The following is a 25,566-nucleotide window of genomic DNA, read 5'->3' on the forward strand; positions in this document are numbered from 1 at the left end:
TTTAACCTCTGAGCATGCATCAGAGCACTGCTAGGCACCAGCCCTTCAGTGGCTGTTCAGATGTGCAATGCCAGTTGTACGAGGACCATCACAGTGATGCAATGCTTGGAAGAACAGAGTAAGAAGTAGCATTTTACATATTGGTCATGCTTTCATTGGTTTAGTTTGGCAGCAGGAGCTCTACTGACTGAAGTATTTGCTCAGAGCACAGAAGACCATCTATAATACAGTCATACTAAAAGGTGCTTGTTTCGGACTACAGAACACTGGAACAAAATAAAGTCACAAACGATACATTGGACAGCAAATTGCTTGTAGTCATGTGCTCATCTTCCACTGTAGTGTGAATGAGGATGGCAATCCCTTTGCTGCAGCCACCTTGTTCAACATGTGGTTCTTCATGGCAGATTTTCAAACACTCCTCTTTAAATAAAATGTGTGTATTTTTAAGGTATTAATAGTTAACTAAAGTGGAACAGAGTGATTTCAAACTTGCTGCTGATGGATCTAGAGTACAGGAGAGAATAGATGCCCTGTGTATCATTAGTACAGATATACTGGAATTGTTTTTTCTCTTTTTTTTATTAATGCAAGGCCAATGCAGGTAAAGAAGAAATGGCTATACAAATTCAGGATTCCCCACCAAACAACAGAACTAACTTAAAAAGCACTGGTACCAGACCAGCCAGTTTTAGGCACATCTTTAAAAAAATAAAGTATGCATTTCAGTTAATGTAAAAATGTGAGAAGATTCTTAGAAACTTCATGGTGCACTGGAATGGAGGTGATGCTTCCTTTAGTCTCAAGGAATACAAGAACTGCTTTGAAACAGAAGAAACAATACCATAGTATTCTCCAGAGGGAAGAACAGTTTTAGGAAAACCAAAAAAAAAAATAAACCCAAGATAAATAAGGAGTAATAAGCAGCCATGACAGCTGACTGGTGAGTATTTGTGCTTTAAATGTCCAAAAGAAAAGAAAGTTCAACAACTCTTCTCGTACCATCCTCCAGACTTGGCACACACGTCCAGAACACGCCTCAACAGTTTACCACCACACCGAAACTCGCTGTAGCCGTGGCAGGGCACACGGCAGCACAGAGAGGGCCAGTGGCAACTCCACCAGCAGCCACGGGTGATGCGCTCCCCAGCGCCACTGGCTGGCAGCTGGAGCGCTGCTTTGGTTAAGACTGTTGTGTGAGTCGTCTGTAATGAGGTAAAACTTGGTTTTCAGGAAGGTAAAGAGCCAGTTCCAAAGCTACAAGGACAGTGAATTCAAAACCAATGAGATCTCTTCTGTTGAATCTGAATCTCTCTTCTAGTTTCTATTACAACAATGAAAGAAAAAAAAAAAAGGAGGGGGAGAAAAATAAAAATCAGTTAATCCACAAGAAAACAGAGTTACAGTCAGCATAAAACAGAAGCCAGCAATGAAGGGCCAGAGCTGTACCTACACAGAATCAAAACTGTTGCCAGGGATCAGGGGCTGTTCAGTCTGGAGAAGAGAAGGCTCCGAGGTGACCTAATTGTGGCCTTCTAGTATCTGAAGGGGGCTACAAGAAGGCTGGGGAGGGACTTCTCAGGATCTCAGGTAGTGATAGGACTAGGGAGAATGGAATGAAGCTGGAGGTGGGGAGATTCAGGCTGGAGGTGAGGAGGAAGTTCTTCCCCATGAGAGTGGTGAAGCCCTGAAATGGGTTGTCCAGGGAGGTGGTTGGGGCACCGTCCCTGGAGGTGTTTAAGACCAGGCTGGATGAGGCTCTGGCCAGCGTGATCTAGTGTGGGGTGTCCTTGCCTATGGCAGGGGGGTTGGAACTAGATGATCCTTGTGGTCCCTTCCAACCCTGACTGATACTATGATCAGACAAGTAACCCAGCTTATCAGCTCAGCTGAAACACCCACACAGGAATTCCACATGCTTGCCTCAGAAACTTAAGTGCAAAAATAACCTCACTGTAGGATCAGTAGGACATTAGACTGTGCCAGTCAAGTAGTTTTAATTAATTGTAACCAAAAATAAAAATTAAATAATCAAGGAAGAGCCCTAATGAGACATAAAACAGACTGAAAGAGCTGATCTTAAATGCAAGCATGCAACACGGAAAACCTTGGCTTTAATTTTGTCTCATTCCGTGAGCTAGGGAGAATGTTTTGGCAACATCTGAAACGAGTCTCAGAGTACTTACATCAATAAGGTGTTTGACTTCATGTTTCCTGAGGTCACTGCTGATCTTGGCTGCAAGCAGAACGCAAGCACCAGCACACAGTTTGCGGTTCTGTTTGTTGAGCTTGCCTTGGAGGACGAGCTTCTCAAAGTAAACATAAGCCATGGAGACAGTAACGGGCTCCAGATTGCACTCCTCACTCAGGTTCCGCATCTCCCTCTTCAAACTGGGAACAGGAAAGAAGGCACCCTCTCAAACATGACAGCTTTTGTGACGTGCTCTAGAAACACTGCAGCCTGGGAACTCACAAGAGCAAGACTCCTGTTCAGAAAACCATGACAAGTATTACCCTAGACTGGAGAAGTCCAGCTGGCAGCAAGCTGGAGCTGATGCACAAACTGATGTAACCAGGCTGACAACATGTACTGTGGAAGAACAGTTCCTCTTCTGCTCCTGATCTGTCAAGGGCTTTGCTGCCTCACAAACAGGCTATTGCTGTGCAATTCCCTCTGGGCTCCCAAACTGATTCATATCATACTGAACCTTTCCAGCCTACACAACACCACATCAAAGCTATGCAGATCACAGCAGCCTCTGTGCAGACACCCGTCTGTGACACACCTTGTTGAAGAATCAGGTCTGAGGAAGAAGGCAGACTGGTTTACACACTTTCCTTTACAACAGCTAGCCCTTCACCATGAAATGCTACCTCTCATGGCTGCCACCCATCCTGCAAAATCATCTTTGTGTGAACACGCTACCTGAAACAGCTGCAAAAAGGAGTATTGAGGACAGTGGCAGAACACAGACTGTGTCTGAGCTGCCACTTGAGCAGAGTTACACAGCCCTGGTGAGTCAGCAGAATTGTATTTAAGCTGGCTACTTCAGATGGCCCTGATTGCATTAATCACTGTAATACCAGCAGGATTACAACTCTCTGAAGGCACAACAGCACATCTCACTGATGAGCAGCCACATGCATTTCACAGAGGATGAGGAAATCTGTGTGGCACAGTCCTGCCTTTATAAAATGCTATCTTCACCGAGACTCCCCAGACTTAATGCTGCTCTTTACCCTAGAATCTTGTTAAGAATCCCATGGTCATCAGTGAGTCTGGTAATTGAAAGGCAAAAATAGCCAGAGGGTCCAGAAAGACAATCCAGTCAGAGCAGGATTGCACTGCAGCCAAACAATCAAGTTACAAGTATCTTTTTCAAGGCTAATGCTGCCTCACTGTTAATTGCCTGCAAGTGTTAGAACTCCACAGTTGGAACAAAACCCTTTGAGGTGGAACTATGAACACCAACTGCTGTCTTTTCTCAGCACCCTAAACATTCCCATACAGGATTGTCATCCTACAGTCAGCTCAAGTGGCAACAAGAGATTAGTGTTTAATCATTTATACTATTAATAGATCTAATATTTGCTCCATATAAGTGTAAGATGAAAGCAGACTTTTGCAGCATAGATGATCTTGTTATTCAGTTCTTGTTTCTTACCTCCTAATCTTGCTCAGTGTCAACTTGATATGAGGAAACTTCTCTCTAAAGGTTTCATTCATATCCTTTTTAAGGTCTGAGGGTTTCACATATTCTATGACTGTAGTCTGAAAGACAAGAGGCAAAGTTTATCATTTCTCTTGTGAACAGTACTGAGAGAGAAACAAATCTTCCCATAATGCAGGGGCAAATGCGAGGGTTGTTATTCACTATTTAATAGTTGTCTAATGCCCTAAGTAACAGACTATGTTAAATCTCAACTAGAAGCCTTAAATTATTAACTTTTTTGCTTACAAGAATCAGTTGACAACATGGAGATACATGTCAGGCTGATCCCCTGGCAACTGAGCATGAAAACCCTGCTGAATCCTTAGCCATGAGGCTGGCAGAGAGCTCACCATGTAAGAGGCAAAGATGAGAACACGTTTATGTTTTCCACAGGGCCACTGAGGATCATCCAGGAGATTTGGATCATACTCTGCAGCTTCCCCAACTTCACTTCCTAATGGAATGAAGAAAGCACATTGGGTCACAAGACAGAGCTTTAGATGTTCTGTTTTGTCTGAAGCGTTCAAACAGCAAACGCAAAACATTTTGGCAGATCCCACAGTACAGATGAAGTGCAGCTCCAGTCACCTGTTGACACTTCATGATGTCCTGGTCAGGTGTTAGAATTACTAAAAAAAAGCCCCCCAAAAGCTCTTGCACCAGCATGTTCCTGATGCATCCATTTTGGACTAAATTGAGTGCAAACTAATTTTGTCACCCACAAATACGCACAGAAAACTACTGTATGAGAGTTGTCTATACACTAACAGGCGGCAGAGTTGTCAGGTTTGCTCTTTTACACAAGAAAAGGAATTGTTGTCACAAACTCTTTGGCTTTTGCATGCTTCCTGGGCTAGAAGGTGAGTACATAGACATCTGTCATCTACAGATGTCTATGTACATCAGATATTTCTTGTGGAGACCTCACTGCTCTCTACAACCACCTGAAATGAGATTGTAGTGAGGTGGGGGTCAGTCTCCTCTCTAATATCAGGTGATAGAATGAGAGGAAATGGCCTAAAATTATGCCAGGGGAGGTTTAAACTGGATATTAGGGAAAATTTCTTTACTGAAGAAGTGGTCAGACATTGGAACAGGCTGCCCAGGGAAGTGGAGTCACCTTCCCTGGAGGTCAAGAAATGTGTGGACATAGTACTTTGGGACATTGCTTAATGGCCATGGCAGTGTTCAGTTGATGGTTGGACTCAATGACCTTAGAGGTCTTTTTCAACCAAACTGATTCTGTGTTTAAAAGCCATGACACATGGTGATTTGGGATATAGCTTAGCAGTAGACTTGGTAGAGCAGGGTTAAAGGTTAGACTGTGATCTTGAAGGTCTTTTCCAACCTTAATGATTCAATGCTTTGTGCTCCTTGAGTTGCATAAACAGAACTAGCTCAGATGCATACATTCCTTACATCTTCTGTGTAAGTCTCAGTCCAAAGGCTCCTCATTTATACTTCATTAAAGAGCCTTCTCTAACAGGCTGTGCTAAACCCAATCTCCTTCCACTGCAGCACATCCTTCCTAACAATGCACTTTACCACTTGCGGTAGTTTCAGACAATACCTTCCTTTCATGCTTCTCTGCTGTGTGCAGAAGTAAGAACAAAGCTGGCAGCTGTCCTTACCAAGGTCTGTTCCTGCTGGTAAGGTTTTTGCTGTCACAGGTTTGTATCTTGATGCAGGAAGACTCCGTGAAGCACTGGCTCGACACAAGGGCACAGCACTGTGGCTGTCAGCTTTGCGAACAACCAGGGCATTGGTGGGGTACAAGAATTTTGCATAGGACACAACCTGAAAGAGAAAGTTGTAGCAGTTAGAGGCATGTTTACTGAAAAGCCCATTTGCAGACATCAAGGCTTTTCCAACTCATGAATTCCCTGGAGTTTGTTTTTGGGAGTGGGGACTTGGAAATTGTGAGACAGGAGGCATGGAGGAAAATTAGATGAGGAATGCCCTTTGCTTAAACAGCTTCAGCATGGAAGTGTTGTGGAAGATTTGGTAGGGTGGCAAAGAAAGGGGGAAGAATCACATCAGTAAAATTCTAGCTCAGATTTATAAAGTGCCATAAATCTAACCCATATTTCTATCAAAACATCACTCGTGTTGCATGAGGTACCAGAATCAAATCAGTTCTTCAGAAAGAGGTAGAAGTAAGTCACAGGCTTCAACAGCCTCCTCAGAAGAGGCTTATCACAAGTCAAACATTTCAAACTGAAGATCTAAACCAGAGTCCATTGCTCTGAAAAGTCACAGCTTTTGTTTTGTGGGTGGAACAACCATTGCCTAAATGAAGTGATTTGCCCCAGCATAAAAAGGTCCTGGAGTGAAAGCAACCATCCAATCCATCTGCTGGCCCCTGCTCCAGTCAGTGGTTTGGTCACTGGCATTACAAGAGGGGGAAAAAAACCAAAACCCCAAACAAAATACTTCCTTACCTTGCCATCAGCACCTAGCTCTACGCCTTCCAGTCCAAGCACCATCTCAGTAGAGACTGAAACTCCCCCAGAAGGATGTCGCTGCTTCTGTCCTTCCATTTTTAGATCACTAAATGCAGATAAGAAAGTGAACTATTCAAGAGTGCTGCCCAAGCCCAGCTTCCTCTATGGTATAGACCACATCCACCACCAGGTCAAAAGTCTCATATGTGGGAACAGGGCAATGCCTCAGTCCCACCTCCAAGCAAGCTATAGCTATTCTTTTCAAAGCATGGAGATGTTCAGCAACTGAAAAAAATCAGATTTCATCTCATTTTAAATCACATCTCTACCAATATACCAATCAAAATTAAAGTGGGGCTTTCAAAATGATCTTTCTGCTAAGACCATTCCATGTTAGCAATAATGCCCAAACATGTAACAGCAAACAAGATTTATATTGCTAGCCTTCCAGGACTAGAAACTTGCCTTTCAGTTGCAATTTTCCCAACCACTCTGCACAGAAGCTCAGATTGAGACTGAAGGCTGCCAGCAAAACTCTGCATCAGTGATGGCAGCACACAGCTTTTGTCACCTGTATTCTGATGTTGGAGACCAGCCTTGCCAGCTTACAGAACCACACAGTGCTCAGAACTGCTCTAAAATAGCTTCAGTGACCTTGCTGATTTCTATGAAGGGAGAGACTATTTTCCCATGGTCTCTTTTTTTAGCAAGTGTATTTGCATACAATACAGTTCCCAGCACTAAACATCCGTTTCCTTTGTCCATAAGTTAAGTACAGGACAGAATTGACACCACCATTGTTTTGCCACAAGTGGATTAGAATAAAACCAGCATTTCCTATGGTGTGTATTTGCAGATCACAAACCTTCCACAGAAATCAGCTTGGACTTCAGATGGGACTGAGCAAAGCTGTGGGGAAACGCAGTGAGCAGGTTTTGTTTCTCCTAAGTGATCATACTGACAGTTCAGTGTATATATACATATAAAAAGTAGTACAAACAGTAAAAGCAGTTTCAGTCAGCCTAAGTTGTTTCTGTTTTTAAGACTACAAATAGTCTCACTCATGGCTTAAACTTTATAGTGAAGCTACACTTAAACCTTGAAAGTTTGCTTTGTAAAGGCGGCAGCAGCAGCATCCTTCCCTGATGCTCCATTTTTGCTGACATCATTGTTTGTTGCACTAAAGATAGTTGCTTTCTGACCACTTTAACAGCACAGGAAATCTCCCACAGCAAAGCACATCTCTGTTCAGGGTTGGTTTCAGGGATTTCACAGGACTGGAGTGCTTGAAAATGGGAACAAACACCTGAAAAGTCTCTCTTTTCCATTTTTTTTTTCCCCCCTCCTGGAATCTGAATGAACACTTAGGCACTGTGGTGTCTGATATTACTGCTGAGATAGCAAGCTTTTGTCCTTCCAAACAGCAGAGCTACATCAACCATACTCACTTAAAAGGATCTTTTGCAAGCAACAGAGCAGACACTTCAAAGCAGACAAAGGTGACTCACCTGATCCGCAAACTCTCCCCGTAAGGCAGGATAGAAAAAGCCACACACAGTGTTCTTTTAGCACAGATTAAAACTATCCTGTAAGCAGATAGGAAAAGATCAGGATAAGAAGCAAGATTCAGAAGCTACAAAACAGCTTTTTATGCAGCATGAACACACAAGTCCTTTTAAATTGCTCTGTAAGTCACAAAGACACTGCTGTGGATTGTCTGTTTTCTGCCAGCAGCACAAAAGCAGGTGTTTCATTCTGACACTGTAGGTCCTTAGTGCCAAGCTCTGCATCAAAACCCAGTGTTCAGTAACTGCCATCACCTTGGGAGCTCTTCAAGGAGATCCCAGTCTTTAAATACACATCTATATTTAGGCAATTTTTACATAAACCTTGTGAAAAGATGAAGATGACATTTCACATTTAGATGAAGTCTCACACCTCTTAATAATAAATCTGAATGCAACCTCCCCTTTCTCTTCTACCCAGCAACTATGAGCCAAGAATTTGGCTTAACTAAGCCATTCTCCTTAAATCCTCCTCAGCTCTGACCTCTATGTGTGCTAGATGAAGGTGTTAAAAGAGAATGATTCAACCTCCTCAGAGTAGGATGGTTGAGTCGTTAGAACCTTGCTGCATATGTATCAGACAAGCACCTTCTGCCTTCCAGAGATGCATATAACTAACTAGACCCCAAGGATATCACCCTATGGACTCAGCTGTGCTGGGTTGACGGTTGGACTCCATGACCTTAAAATAACTTAGGTTGGAGAAGACCTTTATGATTCTATTCCCACTGCTCTTAAATAGCTAATTGCACTGAACTACAGCCTACAACTGAGCACATCCTACTTCCCAAGTGTACAGGAGGCAACTCGACCTCCAGAAGTTACCTGCTGTTCTTGGTGTCATATTGCCTCATGTTCTTGATGAAATGCATCTTCTTCAAACTTTTGTGTCTTGGAGACCCAGATATATGCTTGGTTCTGCAATCATATGAAAAAAAGAAAGAAAACCACTTGTTAAGTGCTCTGAGAGCCAAGCCATGCGGGTTGTATGATCAGATGGCAGCACTAGCATGCAGGACCTCAGATATTGGCGTGGAAGAGGGTGGAGGGAGGAGAGGACTGCATGCAACGAGCTGAGATTAATGCTGCTTTTGAAAAAGAAAGTACCTTTGTACACTGGCATATTCCACTATGTCTTCTAAAAAGTCTAGAGAGCAGCGCTGGGAGAGAAAACGCCTTCTGCAAAATGTACAACACCACGAAGAGTGAACAGGATTAGTTCAGGGCCTCTGAGTTTATGAACTGCAACAGATCTTAGGACAAATGGTAGGCTTTTGTTGTTGTTGTTTGTTTTGTTTTTAAGAGTGCTTAACTAGGAGTTTGAAATTCCTAAAAAGGCCAAGAACTCATCTCCTCCTCTAGGACCTTTGGAATCGGTATTTATACCAACTTCACTAATGAGAGCATTCAATGTCTTCAACACAAAAACATCTACCTAGAACTTAAACATCTACAAAACTTCCAGGTATCCATTTAAAGAGCACAAGGAGCCCTCCCTCCCTTCAAGGCATGGGAATAAGGCATTTTATATCAATCTGTGGACAGATACAGGTATATCCAGTACCTGAAGGGGGCCTACAAGAAGGCTGGGGAGGGACTTCTCAGGATATCAGGTAGTGATAGGACTAAGGGGAATGGAATGAAGCTGGAGGTGGGGAGATTCAGGCTGGAGGTGAGGAGGAAGTTCTTCACCATGAGAATGGTGAAGCCCTGGAATAGGTTGTCCAGGGAGGTGGTTGAGGCCCCATCCCTGGAGGTGTTTAAGACCAGGCTGGATGAGGCTCTGGCCAGCCTGATCTAGTGTGGGGTGTCCCTGCCCATGGCAGGGGGGTTGGAACTAGGTGATCCTTGTGGTCCCTTCCAACCCTGACTGATACTATGATATCTGTATGAACATCTGCGTGTGTTCTCCATTCGGAACACAGCTGTCTGCAGCTGCAGGAGTCAGCAGACTGAGAGTCTGCTCAATAAAATTGACAAATCTCTCCAGAACACAATAGAGAGGGTTGTTAGAGGAAGCAAAGAGTATTTGGTACCCATTTGAAATCCCAGAATGGACGATTCAAGGAGAATAATAGTAGGAATCATGTGATTTAGTGTTAGCAGTAATAGGATATTACATTTAAGTAAAAAAAATAGACTCTGCCCAAGTAAGACACATTACTATTGTCAAAGTCAAGTCATTCTTTGTAGGTAGAGTTTTACAAATGAATTGTGAAACTCTGGATGCAATTTCCATAGGAACAATGCACTCAGATCCAACTGCCACTGCCACTACAGCTACCAGCTTCCATATTTTCTGCTTTTGTCTAAGCCCATATTGTGCTACATTTTTAGCACAGGCCACCTGCAATCAAGTTCAAGGATTTCCTCCAAAGCAGCATAGTAACTCAACCAATGGACAATGGCACCACAGAAATCAATGTGGCAGCAGCAGATGAGGAAGAAAAAAAGAAGCTGGAGAGGCCCTGGTTTGACAAGATCAGCTTTTTGGGAAAAAAACCCAAAACTACAGTCAAACCTAAAACTGCAACAGAGCTCTGACACTTGTGAGCAGGCAAACAGCTCAGGTAGGCCAAGGTTAGGTTCTCATGCCTGGAAGTTAATATCCAACACCAAAGCATGGCACCTTAGGTTGAAGCAGGGTAAAGAAAATAAACAATCAAAATCCAAACCACCAAGAGGTTGAAAAGAAGTGGGATTTATTAATGTCTTGGCAGCCACGGAAGAGTTTTCACACAGCAAAGCCATTTATAGCTTCAACTGATTCAAGATCAAGAAAAGCCTTTTGGAATGAAGTCTGGTCTTGCAGCTCAGTACTTCAGGGTTTTGAAAGAAGTGGACAATCTGCTATTCCCCCTGACTTCCCATCTTCTCTAGCCTGAGTTAGGTAAGAAATCAAATCACACTTTTTTTGGCTACAGAAGAGATACACCGGAGTTCTGGACATGAACATCTGGCAGCTTTTTCTTAGGCATGGAGTCTAGAAATGAAAATTGCCTGTATGACAAACAGGTGCTTTTACCTCTTTTCCCTTGTCTGGCAAGTTTTCTTCTCTTCTGAGCTATCTGTAGCTAATGCCAGAGCCGCCTGCCAACCACCGTGCCAGCAAGATGTGGCAGTTTCCCTCCACGCAGCACATCGCTGTTAAAGACAGCATCACCAGCGCACAGGACTTGCTACACAATTATGGATTTCCACCACAAACAGATGCTTAACAAGAGTGGGATTTGCCCCTCTTGCTTCAAGCTATAACAGGAACACCAAACCCAGCACTTGGACAAGATGGTGTTCTGCTGTTCTTCCCTCTACACTGACATAAATATCACTTCAGTCTGACTATTCCTGAAACCAGACTAGCTCCTCTTTCCTCACCACAAGTTCAAGGGAAACAATTTACCATTTTCTCTTTGTCTTCAAGTACATAAAAGAGAATGAGCACCAAAGTCTGCTTACAATTTCCTTAATGAAATATAATTAATGCCCTTTCCCAGGGAACTTGGAGTAATTTACACCCCATATAAAACTTTATTGTTTTTCCTTAGAAGGAAATTGTCCTCAAATCCTCAGCAGTGCTCTTTAGGCATTCCTCAAAGAACAAAGTACCACAATTCAAGTAGGTAGGAGAAGGAAAAAAATCAGCATCCCTTTCTGAAAGCACAGGAGAGGTAAATCCTCCCACAGGCCAAACACCTTCAGCACTGCTAGAGACTGCCTCCTACCAACAGCTATTGAAGAATGTTCCTGGCACAGCTCAATGCCCTTCACCAGCACTTCAGTTATAAACACTTTTTTTGGGTGCTTTTCAAGGAGACCTGCACAGGAACAACTTTAAGGCTTTCACATACATGTGGCTCTCCAGTCTGCCTTGGCATCCAGCTTGCAATAAAAAACCCTTTGTGAAATGTGGGGGTCAGTCTCAAACCTTCTGACATGAAGGCAGCTGGCAACATTCATAGTCTTCCTCACCTCCTGAGGGACATCTGGCTTTAGCAAGGCCTGTTGGAAAAGGACAAGGGGTGATGGGTTTAAACGAAAAGAAGGAGATTTAGACTAGAGAGGAGGAAGAGTTTTATTAAATTGAGGGTGGTGAAACACTGGCCCAGGCTGTCCAGAGAGGTGGTAGATGCCCCATGCCTGGAAATATTCCAGGCCAGGCTGGACAGGGCTCTGAGCAACCAGGTCTACTTGCAGATACCCCTGCTGACTGCAGGGGGGAGTTGGACTAGCTGACCTTTAAGGGTCCCTTCCAACCCAAACCGTTCTGTGATTCTGTGAATGCAGACAAAGGCACTGTGTGTGGTGAGCAAAGGGGAAACACAGCTAATGCCAAGGACAACAGGCATTGGGACAAAAAAAATGCACATAGCACTGTGAAATGATACTGGGGTAAGCAACTGGATGTATTGGGAGACACACAGCTAGACCCTCATTAGTTGGATTGCTTCTAGGTCTTTAAGGTGTGCTCACAACACAGACACCTGTCCATTGTGTTACACCTTCTGAACACCTCCTTGTGGTCTCAGTAACAGGGGCTAGAGTGACAAACACCTGAACTTGCTGCTCTAAGACTGTATCTGGAAGTAAAAACCTGCAGTGAGGGAAAGGTCCTGCCCCTTGACTCCAAACCACAATGACTCATCCCCACTCTGCCTACAGGAAGCTTCATTTTTAGCTAGGCCTGTAAATATTTTCTGTCCTTAACTGAAGCTGTCACTTCTGAGGAACCCCTGGTGCTAAGCAAGACACTCTCCCTCAAATCTGAAAACAAGCTCTACATAAAGAGGTCTCACTACTCCAGCCAGAATACTCAGAGGAGTCTGAGTGTTCATGCCAGTGTTCTACAGCAACAGAGCTGCAGCCCAGCAGCCACTCGCTGGATTCCTCAGTACCACTGACATACAGAACAACTTTGTCAGGTAGTGCAGTACTTGGAGCACGCTGCAAAATGCAACACTTTGAGCAGACTGCATGTAATTGCTATAGATATACACAAGCACATGTATGTTTGCTTTACTTTGAGTGCCCTTCTCCTGCAGCCATTCCACACCTCAACAACAGGCTGCACAGGATCACTTGGGCAGCTGCTAGCTTCAATGCAAAAAAATGTCAAGTCACAGATCCTCTGCTAAGCAGTTTCACCCAGGATAACACTTCCTGCTTGTGCTCTGATCTACTGGAATTCAAAGGATTTTAAGTAGTTTACACGGAACATTTGGGGCCAAACACAACTACAAGAGAATACTAAACACCATACCCTCGCTGTAAGTTTCCTTACACACCCCTACTGACATGCTACATGACAATTAGAAATCCAAGTATCCAATATTAAAGTGCTAATGATTCCTGTGGAGCAGGATGTAATTTGAACAGGATCCTAAAAAAGTCCAGCCATGCCTGTTAACCAATACCAGCTATTTCCTTGACAAGCTAGAGAGGGTTTGCTTGCTTGTATGCCCTTGGCCAGGAGCTCACTTTCAGATGCTTCCCCCCACTAATTTAGGAGCCACTAAAGCAGGACTCTCCCAGAAACTCCACATTAAACCCAGCAACTGTTTACCCAGCCAGCACCCACCAGGAGAGAAAACACACAGCACATGTCCAGAGATAAGGGGCTATCAAGCAGAGGAATTCTGGATTACGCCTTGGCTTATCTCCATGTCACACATGGACACACACAATCCAACACCACTGCTGAGTCCCTGAGGAGCTAAACATGCAATTAGATAAACAAAAACAAACACAACCCCCCTTTTGTTCAGATGAAAACCCATCAAACCCAGAGATGCATTCTGACTCCCAAACTGGGAAGCAGAAACCACCCCACACATTTATCCTTTCTCATGGATTTCCCAAGGAGGAAACCCAACTTCTGAGTATTTCCAGCTTCACTGTTGTGCCCTTCTAGTCCTACCAGTGCCCCACCAAGTGCTGGCAGGGAAACACTGTGCAGATGGCAAACAACAATGGACGAGCAGTATGCAGGGTCCCCAGCTCAGAGGTTGACACAGCTCTTAAGTGTTCCCAGCAGAAGAGGACAGAGCCAAGAGCAATCTATGTATAGCACTGGTAATCCCCACATGGCCGTCTCACCAATTGAAAGCAAAAAGCTGGTTAAGTCACAGCTCCAGATTAAAGGAGAGTGACCTTTCCCATAGCTTTCCAAGGGTATTTTCACCCTTCCTACCCACAGGCTGGGCTACCTGCAAACACCCAAGAGGACAATGGCAAAGTTTCAGGATGCTGCTATAGTTGGAAGTGTCCAAATTGACCATTCTACAGCAGATTAACTATTTGAATGCAAAAGAGATACTAACTGTGCTATCAGCCATGGCTTCAGGCACAGGCAAACCTCTTCCAATGCCTCCTCCTGGGCCACTGTGTCCTCTGAGGGACATTAGGGCAGCCCTTCAGGCATCCATGAACCAGGTCAGCACTCCTAGGCTCCGCTTCCAGGCTTGGGGAAAAAAAAGTAGCCCTCATGAATCTCATTTTAACCCCTAATATCAGGCTTTTGCAGCAGCCAGTGATCTTACCCACCCCCCCTGCATGCAGCTGATGTTTGGCCATTTTGAAGCTTTTCCTTTCTGCCCCTTTGGTTCCTACATCCCTGCCACAGCAGGTGAACAGACTAGCTGGTCTCACTCTTCCCTGGAGGCTAAACCAGAAGTTCCTCAATCTTACAGGGATTCTCCCATCCCAGTGGACCCCCACATTGTAGAATAGAATAAACCAGGTTGGCAAAGACCTTTGAGATCATCGAGTCCAACCTGTCACCCAACACCATCTAATCAACTTTCACACAGACAGCTCTGCACTCTCGGGCAACTATACAGCCAGAGTTCAACCACCATTCAGCTATTTTATGGGGCTTAAAAGAAAGATGGGGAGTCATTTTAGCAGGGTTTGTTGTGACAGGACAAGAGCTGGCGGGTTAAGGCTAAAAGAGGGTGATTCAGACTGGAGAAAAGGAAGAAATGTTTTATGCTGAAGGCGGCAAGACACTCTCGGTTGCCCAGAGGGGCAGTAGATGCCTCATCCCTGCAACCACTCCAGGTCAGGCTGGATTGGGCTCTGAGCAACCTGATCTAGTCAAAGATGTCCCTGATTAGATGTCCTTTAAAAGTCCTTTACAATCTAAAACAATCTATTGGAGTCTACCTTACGTTGTGACTTCTTAGCCTCACCACTTCTAGCATCACCAAGCCCTGTGACATGAGCTTTCAAAGATGTTGCAAAAGCCACCCACTAGCATGACTTGAGACCTCCTCCAGCCTAAGGGACTGGCAGCATGGATTTGTTTCAGATGGAGTCACATCCCTTGCCCCAGTGCTGGAACGGGATGCCATGCTGCATGACAGCATGTGGGCACACACTCCCCAGGCAATGGGCTAAAATTAGCAGTAAGCTTTGTTATCTGCTGTTCTTTAGCCACATGTGCTGCTGTTAGAGCACTGGAATGGGGGGGGGGGGGGGGGGGGGGGGGGAGAAGTCAAGGATTTTTAATTACTGTGTAAAATTAGGAGCTAATAGAATTTGGTTTCCTATTTCTCACTTGAAAGAGTTTTATTTTAATATGGCTGTCCCTTTGTAAGGTCCTTTACAGGCCTTGGTATAATCATAGCTGTCAAGAGACCGAGTTGTTAATATAACAAGGGCAAAAAAATCACTTATTGGTTTTTGGAACCACTATCTTAGAAACAACTGTCAAAGGTAATTTGCACAAAGAGTCAAGATCCCAAATCCTGTTTACAATAGGAAGACATACCTGTCAGATTTGTTTTGCCAAGACATATTTTAGAGATTAAGTTGTGCTGCTTTCCTTCCTTGCAGGTGAGCCAAAAGCCAGCTGACCTGTGCCTCACTTCAACTAGGTAAAATACTGGCATCAAGGGACTATGAAAAAGTTTCAAACTGGATTTTTTCCTTCAGCTGCTGTTACTTACACAGCCCAGAAGTCATTTGCTGTTTTCAGGCTCTGAGTGTTTGAGTATGTGCATCCCCATTCCACATCAATCCCTGTCCCTTACCACCCTCGACACTCACATTAATGAGTCTCCAGCTCCAAAGCAGATTGAGTACAGCTCAGATTGAGTAGCAACAAGTTCTCAGTAATTAAAGCCAAAAGAAGTCAGAGACTACAGTCATCCTGAATCACCAAACCCCATGTATTTGGTGCAACAAGTGATTTTAATGAAGAATCCACATCAGCACCAAGCAAGCCATTTTCATGGCTAGATGGTTGCAGCTCTGATGTTCATTGTGAGGCAGCAGCAGAGATGATCCCCAGTGTAACCAACAAGTAAGTGAACAGCTAAGTGCTCTTCCTTCACAAAGGCACCTACTCACTATGGCACCACAACTGTGCCACTTGGATTGCAGGCCACAATCCCAGGAGCTCATTCTGCCATTTGTTCACATCTCAGACTGCCAGAGAATAAAGACAAGTCTCACAGCAGAACTAGTTTATGTTATTCCTTCATTTTAAAGAGTAAACCCAAATTAGCCACATGAGCATGAAAAGTGCTTTTATCCTTCAGAACAAGTCCCTCTGTGAGACCCTCAGGATGAAGGAAGGAGGCCCAATTCCTTTAGCATTTGTTCTTCGTCAAGGTTTGTCTGCAAAACTCAAAGGGCACCAGGGAGGCTTTCCTGCTGGTCCCAAGCAGCCAGGAGAACACCCCACACTCCTCAAACACCGGCAAAGCCACATGCAAGGAAAAGAATGTGTCACACAGCCTACAGGACAGATGAGAGGGAACAGAAATGAAGGATAATTTGAATGAAGGTGGAGGCAGAGTAAGTGGGAAGCTCACTAAGCCTGGGGAGTTTTAAATACTAACAAGGAAAGAAATTCGATACTCTGCACAGCGGCTGCTACTTCACTGCTGATTCACAACCACCTATGATTAAGACCTAAAGCTACTAGGAAACAAGCTTTGTATTCATTGTGTTTCATAAATCGCATTGTTTTGGTGCTAAGGGTGTTTAGCCAATCCAGGGATGAAAGAATGCCTTGCAGTAATTATGAGAGCCATCTGTTGCAACAGAACCACCGGACCAGATGTAAGCTTTGCTGTGCCCACAGACCTCTTCTAAAGCCCGCTCCTAAAATCCCTCCTCCTCCTTCTCACAAAGCAAGCTAGATGTGCTGGCCAGGAAACACCCAGGAACTGTTTCTCCAAATCCCTGCCACCTTCTGGAGGTGTTCCTAGCTCACCAGCCTGGTCCCCTCTGTTCTCTGCTCACTAAACTGCTGACCAAAACAGGCAAATCAAGTGCGTCCTTGATAACGCTCAATAACACTCTGGCCATTATGCTGGAAATATTCATGCACTTCCCCGAGAGATGATGCTGTCATTTCATCATGTGCCTTGTTAAAAATAAAGCCCTTCAGCACAATAAAACTCCCAAATTAAGGAAAAAGAAAAAGAGGAAAGAAAAAGAAAATAAAGAGAGAGAAGCTTTTAACTAGGAAAAAGAAGGAAATTCAAACCAGATGACGGGAGGAAACCCAGTCAAGGAGCATTTAGAGAGCTCTCCCTGTGTTATGAGCATCAGTCATCCCCTCCAACCCCCAATCACGAGGCTGTAGCCTCACTGGGACAAAATTTTATGCTTAAATTGCAGTGACCATGACAGAGCAAGTACAAATCTGTCCATGCTGTTGAGCAAGCAACTTTGACCAGCAGTAGTTCAGCTCTGGCTAGCAAATAAAGCAGGTGCCCAGCACCAAAGCAGGTCTGCAGCTAAGTCAAACCCAAGTACCACATGGAGCATGAGCTGGCACAAGAGGAGAGTTCCCTGCAGAAGGTGGCTTCAGAGGGCCAGGGTGTTCAGAGGTCCCAGAGAAGGGCTGTGGGATCACCACCTCAGGCAGCAGGGTCAACCCACAGCAAGCTTTTAAAGACTCAATGCAGCTCAAATCAGAGGATTAGCTTGTGAACAATTTTTCTTTGCTTGCACTTATGAGACCAGTTAAAGGCTCTTCATTAATTGTTGGAATTGATGACCATAAAGGTTATTTCCAACCAAAATGATTCTATGGCTTAATATTTTTTTTTCAGATGCTAGACTATAATACAGTAAATCATATACACAACAGTTCTAACCAAAGGTTAGAGATTTAAAGCTCTGCATTTGAAAATACAGTGTGAGAGAGTAGCTTTAGCTGAGCATTCTCCATCTGCAGTCACCTGCTTTATCAACAATACTTCCATGCTCATTAAAAAAAAATACATCCAGATTTCATTGTGTTTGGGTGCATGTCACATTGTGCATTTTCAAACTCAAACTACAGAGCCAGAGACTTCACAACAATCTTCAAAAGGAAGCTCAAAAGCATCTTCAAGCTCTCTCAGCCTGACAAGCCTCCCAGCTCTAGCTGATTGACAGATGGGAAAAAGAGGAACACAGACCAGCTGAAATTGAGTCTTGAGGATTTAATGTAACCAAAACATACTGCAGGAAATAGAAAAAAAAATATTTAATAGAGAATTTTGCAAGAGTCACTTCTGTTCCCTCCACCTTCCCCCACCCCTCCCTCCCTTCTAAACCAAACAAACCAGATCCAACCTCGCAGCAGAAGCTGTAGCTCAGAGCTGCTCTTTACACTGAAAGCAAAGACCTTTCCCTCCCTGCCTCATTCCACAGTTTATAGGAGCTTGCAAAAGAAGATCAGCACTGCCAATAACTCTCCTGAACTGGTTCAGTCACGGTGCCAAGAGCACACAACAGGCCCAAAGAAGCCGGGCGAGATAGCTGTCTGGTCAGTCAGCAAAACAGATGCAAGTTAGGGCAGTGCATGGCTCTGCAATTATCAAGGAGGACTCCAGGGCTCAGCAAAGTTACAGTAAGGAGCCCTGAATCTCCTCAATGGCTGTAACACTCCTGCAGGACTTGCTTACTGTAGGTCTGAAACAGGGCCACACCAATTCCTTCCCAGAGTGAAGCTTTTGGCTTTTTCCATTTCATTGGGTAGCATTTTCTCCTCTCAGCTGATGACTCATTGCTTTCAAGAAGCAAGACAATGTCATTTGGACCACTCTCACTGACTCCTGCCGAGAGGAGCTACCAGCTGGCAGCAAGGGAAGGCAAAGGTGGAAGTGGTGCTTCCAGAACATCCCCTTACCCACAGCATCCCAAAACCTGCTGCCAGAGTTTCTGTGCAACCGCTTTGAAAAGCTGGCGAGATCAGCTGCAAGTACAGCTAATTCTGTGCAGAACCTTTCTGCCTGGACATCAAAGTCACTTTAAAAGCTTCTGGATTCGGAAATGAAGAGGTCAAATAACCTTGGTGTTAGCAGCGTCTAGGAATGCCTGACCCAGACCTGCCCACAGAGGTGTACTGTGGATTTTCTGATCTCTCAGTTCCCTACTAGGCATACAACTAACTTCTGATTACTATACCTGGCTGGGAATGTCAGATAATAAATCCTACAGGCAGCTACAGACTACAAACATTTAATATTGGGCACACAGTCCACCTCCAGCTGCAAATAAGACAGAAAGTTGTCAAAGCAAACTGTACATGCTGAGAAGGAGACTGCAGCTTTCACATGTCAGCTGACTTTTAAATAAAGTTCAGATTTGGAATATATTCATGTTCAGCCCTGAGCAGCACATCCCAGTTCATATCTGAAAGGTCAAGGCTTGCCAGCTCTGACAGCTCCTGCTGCTTCCTGAAAAGCACCATGTGTGCTCAGGTTACTCCAAATAAGGCTCAAAATTAAGACTCTTAAACACTGGCATTTCATCCCTCTCAACAAAATCTGTTTATTAGCAGAGGGTTGACTGTATTTATTATTTATATAATTTGAAGTGAAGTCAGCAGCTAAGCTGACAGAAGGACAAACCAACACATCAACCATCATAAGCATAAAAGGCTGACCAAGCATTTCTGCCATCCCACCCAAAGAACTAATGTGATCACACCTATGTCAGCAATCCAGCAGCCAATTAAGACATAAAAGCAGAGCTGGTCCAAAGTGCTGCTGTTAACTACTGTTTATCCTCCCACTCTCAAAATGACCTAAATTAGCTCAGTCATTTCTGATTTATCAGCAAGCACGAGCATTCAGCTCAGCTCCCTCACCACGGAGCATCAAGGACATTAATGCATCAGTTGCAAAGAATTTAGCCTCTGTATTTATTCTTAGGCCAGGCAAAATGCAGCAAATATATGGCAAAACCAGCTGCTCTGCAAGGCACTATAATGAAACCTCAGAAACACAGTAAGCATTGACATTCAGGGCTGCTCCCATCCTCTGTGCTTTCATAACCTGGCTATTTTCGGGGCTCTCTATTATCTGTTTCCCCACAAAGCTCTGCCAGTTTCAGACCCAGCTGCAGAAATTCAATTCTCAAGCCGTGAATGCCGGTTTGTTCCCTGCTTGCTGCCTCCCTCCGCTGCTTTCTGTGAGGCTTGTTCTTTGAAAGAACAAAAGAACAGAGCAAGCTGGAAAAGGAGAAGGGAGGAGGGAAGGAGAGCAGATTAAGCAAGCACTGTAAATTAAGATCCTGTAAACAGAAGATTCCTTAGGAAAACAAAAGTAGAAGGTTAAAGACATTAAGTTTGTAATGCTCAGCCCGCAGCATGCTGAAACCAAGCATCCAGATGCTCTAAGGGAGTGTGCACCACTGAAGCTTCCATCCTAGGGGGCCCATCAGTTACCAAGGAACTCCAAGAAACTTCACATTCCATCACCTGAGCAGATCAGTTCCTCAGGCTCTACTGAAGATCCTGCCTGTCTCTAATAACTAACCAGTGACTCTAGCAGAGTCCACAGCCTGATCCACTGGCTGGTCTCATCAGCTTCTTGCAACTTCTCAACCAAGTCGGACAAGATCAAGTTTTGTAATAAAACTCTGCCTAACAAAACTGCCAGTTCTAGATTAAGTGATCTCCATGGACTGGGACAAGTCCCAGCACAATGAAATCCCCAGGCATGGCACAGGACTGCAGTAGCTCTGCTCATTGAACATGGGCAAAGCAAACCTGGATACCCTTCAGCCCATGCCCCTGGTCTGCTTAGGGGAAGCTCCAATTCTAAGCAGGCTCTTGACAGTGACTAAAAAAGGACTCTGAGGAGAGCAGCTGCCTTAAGTGGGCACTAAAGATTAGATGTCCAGAGTCACAGTGCAGATTCCCCTTCCCTATGATGACTTCATACCCCTGTACATTTGCACGATGCAGGCAGTTAACCTATCTAGAGTGGCAACCTTACTGTACAGTAAAACGATACCCAGCTTCCTGAGCTCCAGTAAAAGCAAACACGTTTTGTAATTGTTTGTTGATTTCTGAACCTTATTTTGCAAACAGCTCACCTAACACAGAAGGGAAAGCAGCATAACCCTGCTGACTTGCAGGAAATACCTCAACCCCCTCCTCATGTATTTGTGACAAGAGGAGGATGTTCTGCAGGGATGCTCCATGGCAGAGTGCATATGGAGCCATCAGAAAAATGCAAGCTATGCAAGCTGCAGGTGAAGTTGGAATTACAGAGGGATGGCTCATCTCCCCCATTCCTGTGCCCAGCATAACTGGGAGGAGATATATTGGGTCTAACATGTCCCCATAGGCAGCATAAAACTATCCTGTCAGATGTGTGAATCTCCATATAAAGATATGGATCTTCTGCCTGATAGCCTCAGCAGATGTTCTCATGCTCTTTTCTCCTTTAAAGACACAAAAATAGATGAACTCTCTCGCTCCACATCACCCTTGTGAGGAGCCTACAAAATGACTGACTCAATACAACATGCCCTTTCAGCCATCTCTTCCAAGCTCAGAAACCATGGGCTGTTCTGTCCTTACTCAGACATTAGTCCCTTTCATTTCCCTCAACTACCTCCTCACACTTCTCTACCTTTTCTTTCTGATTTATCATTCTTTTCAGATGGATTGATTAGAATTATCACAGCAGAACACAGTTATCTAAAATCGGATGCCAAGGAAGGAGACAGAAAAGACATCAAATGAGAAGATCCCAGGAGCATTTTCTTAGTGTCTCATTGACTTGGAGTGGAAAGGGAAGGATTGAATCAACTGCACAAACTCCATCAGAACTCAACAGGCACAAGGAGTGTCACACCCACAGAAGTACCTGTGCTTGTGAAGCTCTTGATGCAAAACTTGCCCTCAAGAGCTTTACCTATAACATTAAAGCAATGAAATGAAGTCACATAGCACCTGGTACATTAACTTTTGTGGACCAGAACTAGTGCTAGGAAGCTGAGCCACAGCAACACCCTCACCTCAGGCTTTCCTGCTCAACAAGCACTACCTGACAGTGCAATCTGTGTGTACAGAACATCCATCTAGCAGGACCAGCTTCACCTTCTGCAGGAAGTAAGGAAAAGTCTCTTCCATTAGAAGGAGAAAAGCAATGGGTGGTAAATGACAGTTCAAGAAGGCAAAAAACCCAGGAGGGACAACACACAAGAGGACCCCCACACCTCACTGACCAGCAGCTACTGCTCTCTAAAGTCAGTTGAGCCTCTAAACAACTGTTTTCTGAGTAATGACAGGATACCTCCAGTACCTGATACATGCTGGAAGGGAACACCCATCGCTGCCTTAGCAAAGCTCCCCAGCTTTAAAGCACAGACAACTTCTCTATTTCAGCTCACTAACAAAGCTCTAGAAGCTGCTATAAAGACCACAGGGACTTAAAGCCTTTGATAGTCTTTGCTATCTTTGGGCTCAGAGGACCAGCTCACTTTACAAAGCTGTTTATGCAAGAAACGGCCTGAAAAGAGTTCCTTCAGAGCTCAAATCCCCAAGATCTGAGCAAGAGCCCGCCTTGCAGTCAATTAGAAAACCAACACTTCCAGGCTGATAGAAGTCCCTGGGAAAGGCAGCGGTAATCCTGCACTGAAGGCCAGAACATCCTCCCCTAAGGCTGACTCCAAGGTCCCAGCGCACAAGCATTTATGACTATACAGAATTACTGCACAGGCAAGCAGCAGAGATTAGGAGAAGGCTCTACAGCAGCAGCATTGCTGTTGCAAGGAGGAAGGGTCCTGCCTAGCAATGACCATCAGCTTCATTTAGAAACAGCAAAACAAGCAAACAACAGCGCTAGGGCAAAGCAGGAGGCAGGGCTCAGGGTACCGCAGATCCGTAGCCAGAGTCTCAACGCGTGAAACGCTCCGCAGATGCCCCTCACCAGACGCTCCGCGGGCTGGGGCATCCTTCGCAGCGGTAGCCGCACATTCCCGGGGCTTCCAGTGCCAGCGGGCAGCGCTCCCCGGCTGCTTGCGAGGTGAACTCCCCGCTTCCCCACGGCACACCTCCGGCAGGGCTGCGCCGGGGCAGGGGCTCCCTCCGGGGGCCAGGCGACAGCGGTGTCGGCACCGCCTCCCTCGGCCGCTCTTCCCCGGGGGCAGCCGTTTCCCATGCTCTATTCCCCATGCCCCCAGAGCCACCGGCCGGCCGAGGGCCCTGGGAAAGTCCGTCTCTTCCCAGGGCCCCGGGGGGTCCCGCCGCTTCCCACGGCCCGCGGGGTCAGGGCGGCGGGGGTGTGTGTATGGGGGGCGGTAGGGGCTGTCCCTGAGTGCCCCGTTCCCCGCACTCACCTCTGTCGCTGCGCCTCCAGCGCGAAGCCGCCGCCCGCCGCGTTCTGCGTGGGGCTCAGCAGCCCCGGTGCGCCCGGTTTGGCGGCCGCCAGCATCCCCGGCAGGGCGGGCGGCGCCGGGGGCGGCGGACAGAGCGGGCCGCCCAGGAGCAGCTGCGGCAGGAACATGCCCCCGCGGGTGGGGTCCGTCTCCCCCTTGGCTCCAGGGGTGGCGACGAGAGGGGAGACACCGGTCAGCAGCAGAGCGGGCGGCGGTTGGCAGGCGGGCGACGGGGACAACAAGCGAGGGGGGGCTCCGGTCGGCTCCGCCGCCGCTGCCTCCTCCCCTTCGCCCTGGCCGGCGGGCGGCAGCGCTTTCTCGGTGGGCGGACAGGGCGGCCGGCCGTCCAGGGAGATGTTGTTGAGGAAGAAGAGGGCGGCCTGCCGCCGCCGGGAGTCACCCCGCTTCCGCGGCGGCGGCTGCTCGCGGGGCGGGCGGGGAGGCGGGGAGCCGCACGCCGTGGCCGCGGCCATTCTCCGAATGAGGCGCGACCGCCTCAGCCGCCCGGGCTGGGCCGGCGGGGGGCGCAGCGAAACCTACAACTCGCACCCTTATTGGATGCGTCGCGCCGGGATGTAAATAAGGCCGGCCGTTGCCCCGTGCTGATTGGCTCGGCTTGCTCATCACGGCTATCCCCGCCCTCCCGCGCCGGCCGGTAGGGCTCTGCCGGGTCCTAACACCGGCAAGTCAACGGCTGCCCGGGCACAAGAGGCTCGGTGCTGCCCCCGCCCGGCGGGCTGGGGCTGCCCCAGTAGCCGCGCACTGGCAGACCTCTCCTTGGTCCTCTCGCCACAGGCCTCACCTTCCTCCTGCAGATGCTTCCCTAAAGCAGCCACAAACCCATCGTGTCCCCATCCTACCATACCCCACAGTCCCACACAACCACCCACTATATCCCCATGCAAACACCCTCCATATCCCCACACGAATGCTCACCACTTCCACATGCAAACATCTGTCATGTACCTTTGTATGATTAAAAAAAAAATAATAATCTTGCCCCCATCTCCCCCCCCAAACCTTCAAGTGCCTCTGTTGGTTGCCCAGTCCAAAGGTCTCCTGGCTTTGTTGCAGGCAGGGGGGACACATCTGAAATCATCAGCTAGTGGCTATGTACATTGGACTGCTCCTACAAGAGGTAATGGTTTCTCCTCTTTTTCCAGTCTGGAGTCGACCCCCAACCTGCCAACCCCGAGGGTCTTGGTTTGGATGCCCATGAACAACCTTGAGACTCAGCAGCAGCCCCTGAAACCCATGCAGAGGGAGGAATCCTTACTCCTCCCAAGCCCTGAAGCAAAACTGAGGTAGTGCTGATGATGGGATGTATATGGACAAGGCAGACATGGATTTGGGAGGGCGTAAACTTAATATTTATGTCCACCAAGTGACTCAAGGCATTTCTGCACAGCACGACGCTTCCCGGACTGGTGTGTTTATACTGCACGGAATAAACACACCCCTCAGGCACGTGAGATGCTGTCTGCCACATCCCGGGATGATGCTCTGACTGCTTGCCAAGTGAGAGAGCTCTGCCCTTCCTGCTGTCCTCGGAAGACATTGATGTTCGCTGACGATGTCCATGCAATTAGGCCTGGCAGAGGAAGCTTAGGAGCTTTGCTGGGTGCTGTGAGCATCAGGGTGTGGGTGCTGGCAGCCTCTGTACTTCCCACCTTACATGCTCCAAAGCAGCTTATGCTCCCCAAAGGGATTTTGCCAGTGGACAAATTGCCCAAATTTACCACTAATGAGGAACTGCTGAGATGTTCCAATTAAGCAGGTATTTGTGTGCTTGCAACATTGGACCCTTGGAGTGGTAAACGCTTGTGCCAAACATGAAGCTACATGACAACTCTTAATATTTCTTGCAGTTTACACCAGCAATCAAACTGATGTCTGATGATGTGACCTGAAACATGGGCACTGAATAAAAGATAGATTTTGAAACTGTCCTATAAAAACACAGTCAGGTTCCATGGCTTTTCCTATGGCTGTTTCACAAGATCCTCTTCTGTATGCCATTGCAAGTGGGACATCAACACTTGTCTTACAGCATTAACAGCATTAAGTAAAAATAAGAACACTAGGATTAGGATGGGAAACATAAGACAATGTTTTCTTGTAGGCTTCCATGAAAAATAAAGCATACAGTGAAAGACAAACTCTCCACTTTAAAATCCCAACAGCATCCCTCGGTGTCTTTTGCTATTCAATCTAGGCCAGATTTGG

General features: G+C 46.2%; 1 protein-coding gene across 2 annotated transcripts; it reads right to left on the reverse strand.

Moving 5' to 3' along the window:
* Nucleotides 1–903: 903 nt before the first annotated feature.
* On the reverse strand, nucleotides 904–23,813 carry CABLES2 (Cdk5 and Abl enzyme substrate 2). Of its 2 annotated transcripts, XM_054173477.1 has the most exons (10): nucleotides 23,302–23,813; nucleotides 8,830–8,901; nucleotides 8,548–8,640; nucleotides 7,666–7,743; nucleotides 6,155–6,263; nucleotides 5,345–5,510; nucleotides 4,064–4,167; nucleotides 3,666–3,772; nucleotides 2,187–2,391; nucleotides 904–1,324 (listed from the first exon to the last, which is right to left on the reverse strand). In XM_054173477.1, exons 1-10 carry the CDS (start codon nucleotides 23,811–23,813, stop codon nucleotides 1,184–1,186), a joined length of 1,587 nt encoding a protein of 528 aa, XP_054029452.1. In that variant the 3' UTR covers nucleotides 904–1,183. The 2 variants fall into 2 exon arrangements, with proteins under 2 accessions (XP_054029452.1, XP_054029453.1); XM_054173478.1 differs by lacking the exon at nucleotides 8,830–8,901.
* Between the last annotated feature and the right edge of the window lie 1,753 nt (nucleotides 23,814–25,566).

The sequence above is a fragment of the Dryobates pubescens genome, chromosome 26 (genome assembly GCF_014839835.1).
Source record: "Dryobates pubescens isolate bDryPub1 chromosome 26, bDryPub1.pri, whole genome shotgun sequence".
In the NCBI taxonomy this organism is placed as follows: Eukaryota; Metazoa; Chordata; class Aves; order Piciformes; family Picidae; genus Dryobates; species Dryobates pubescens.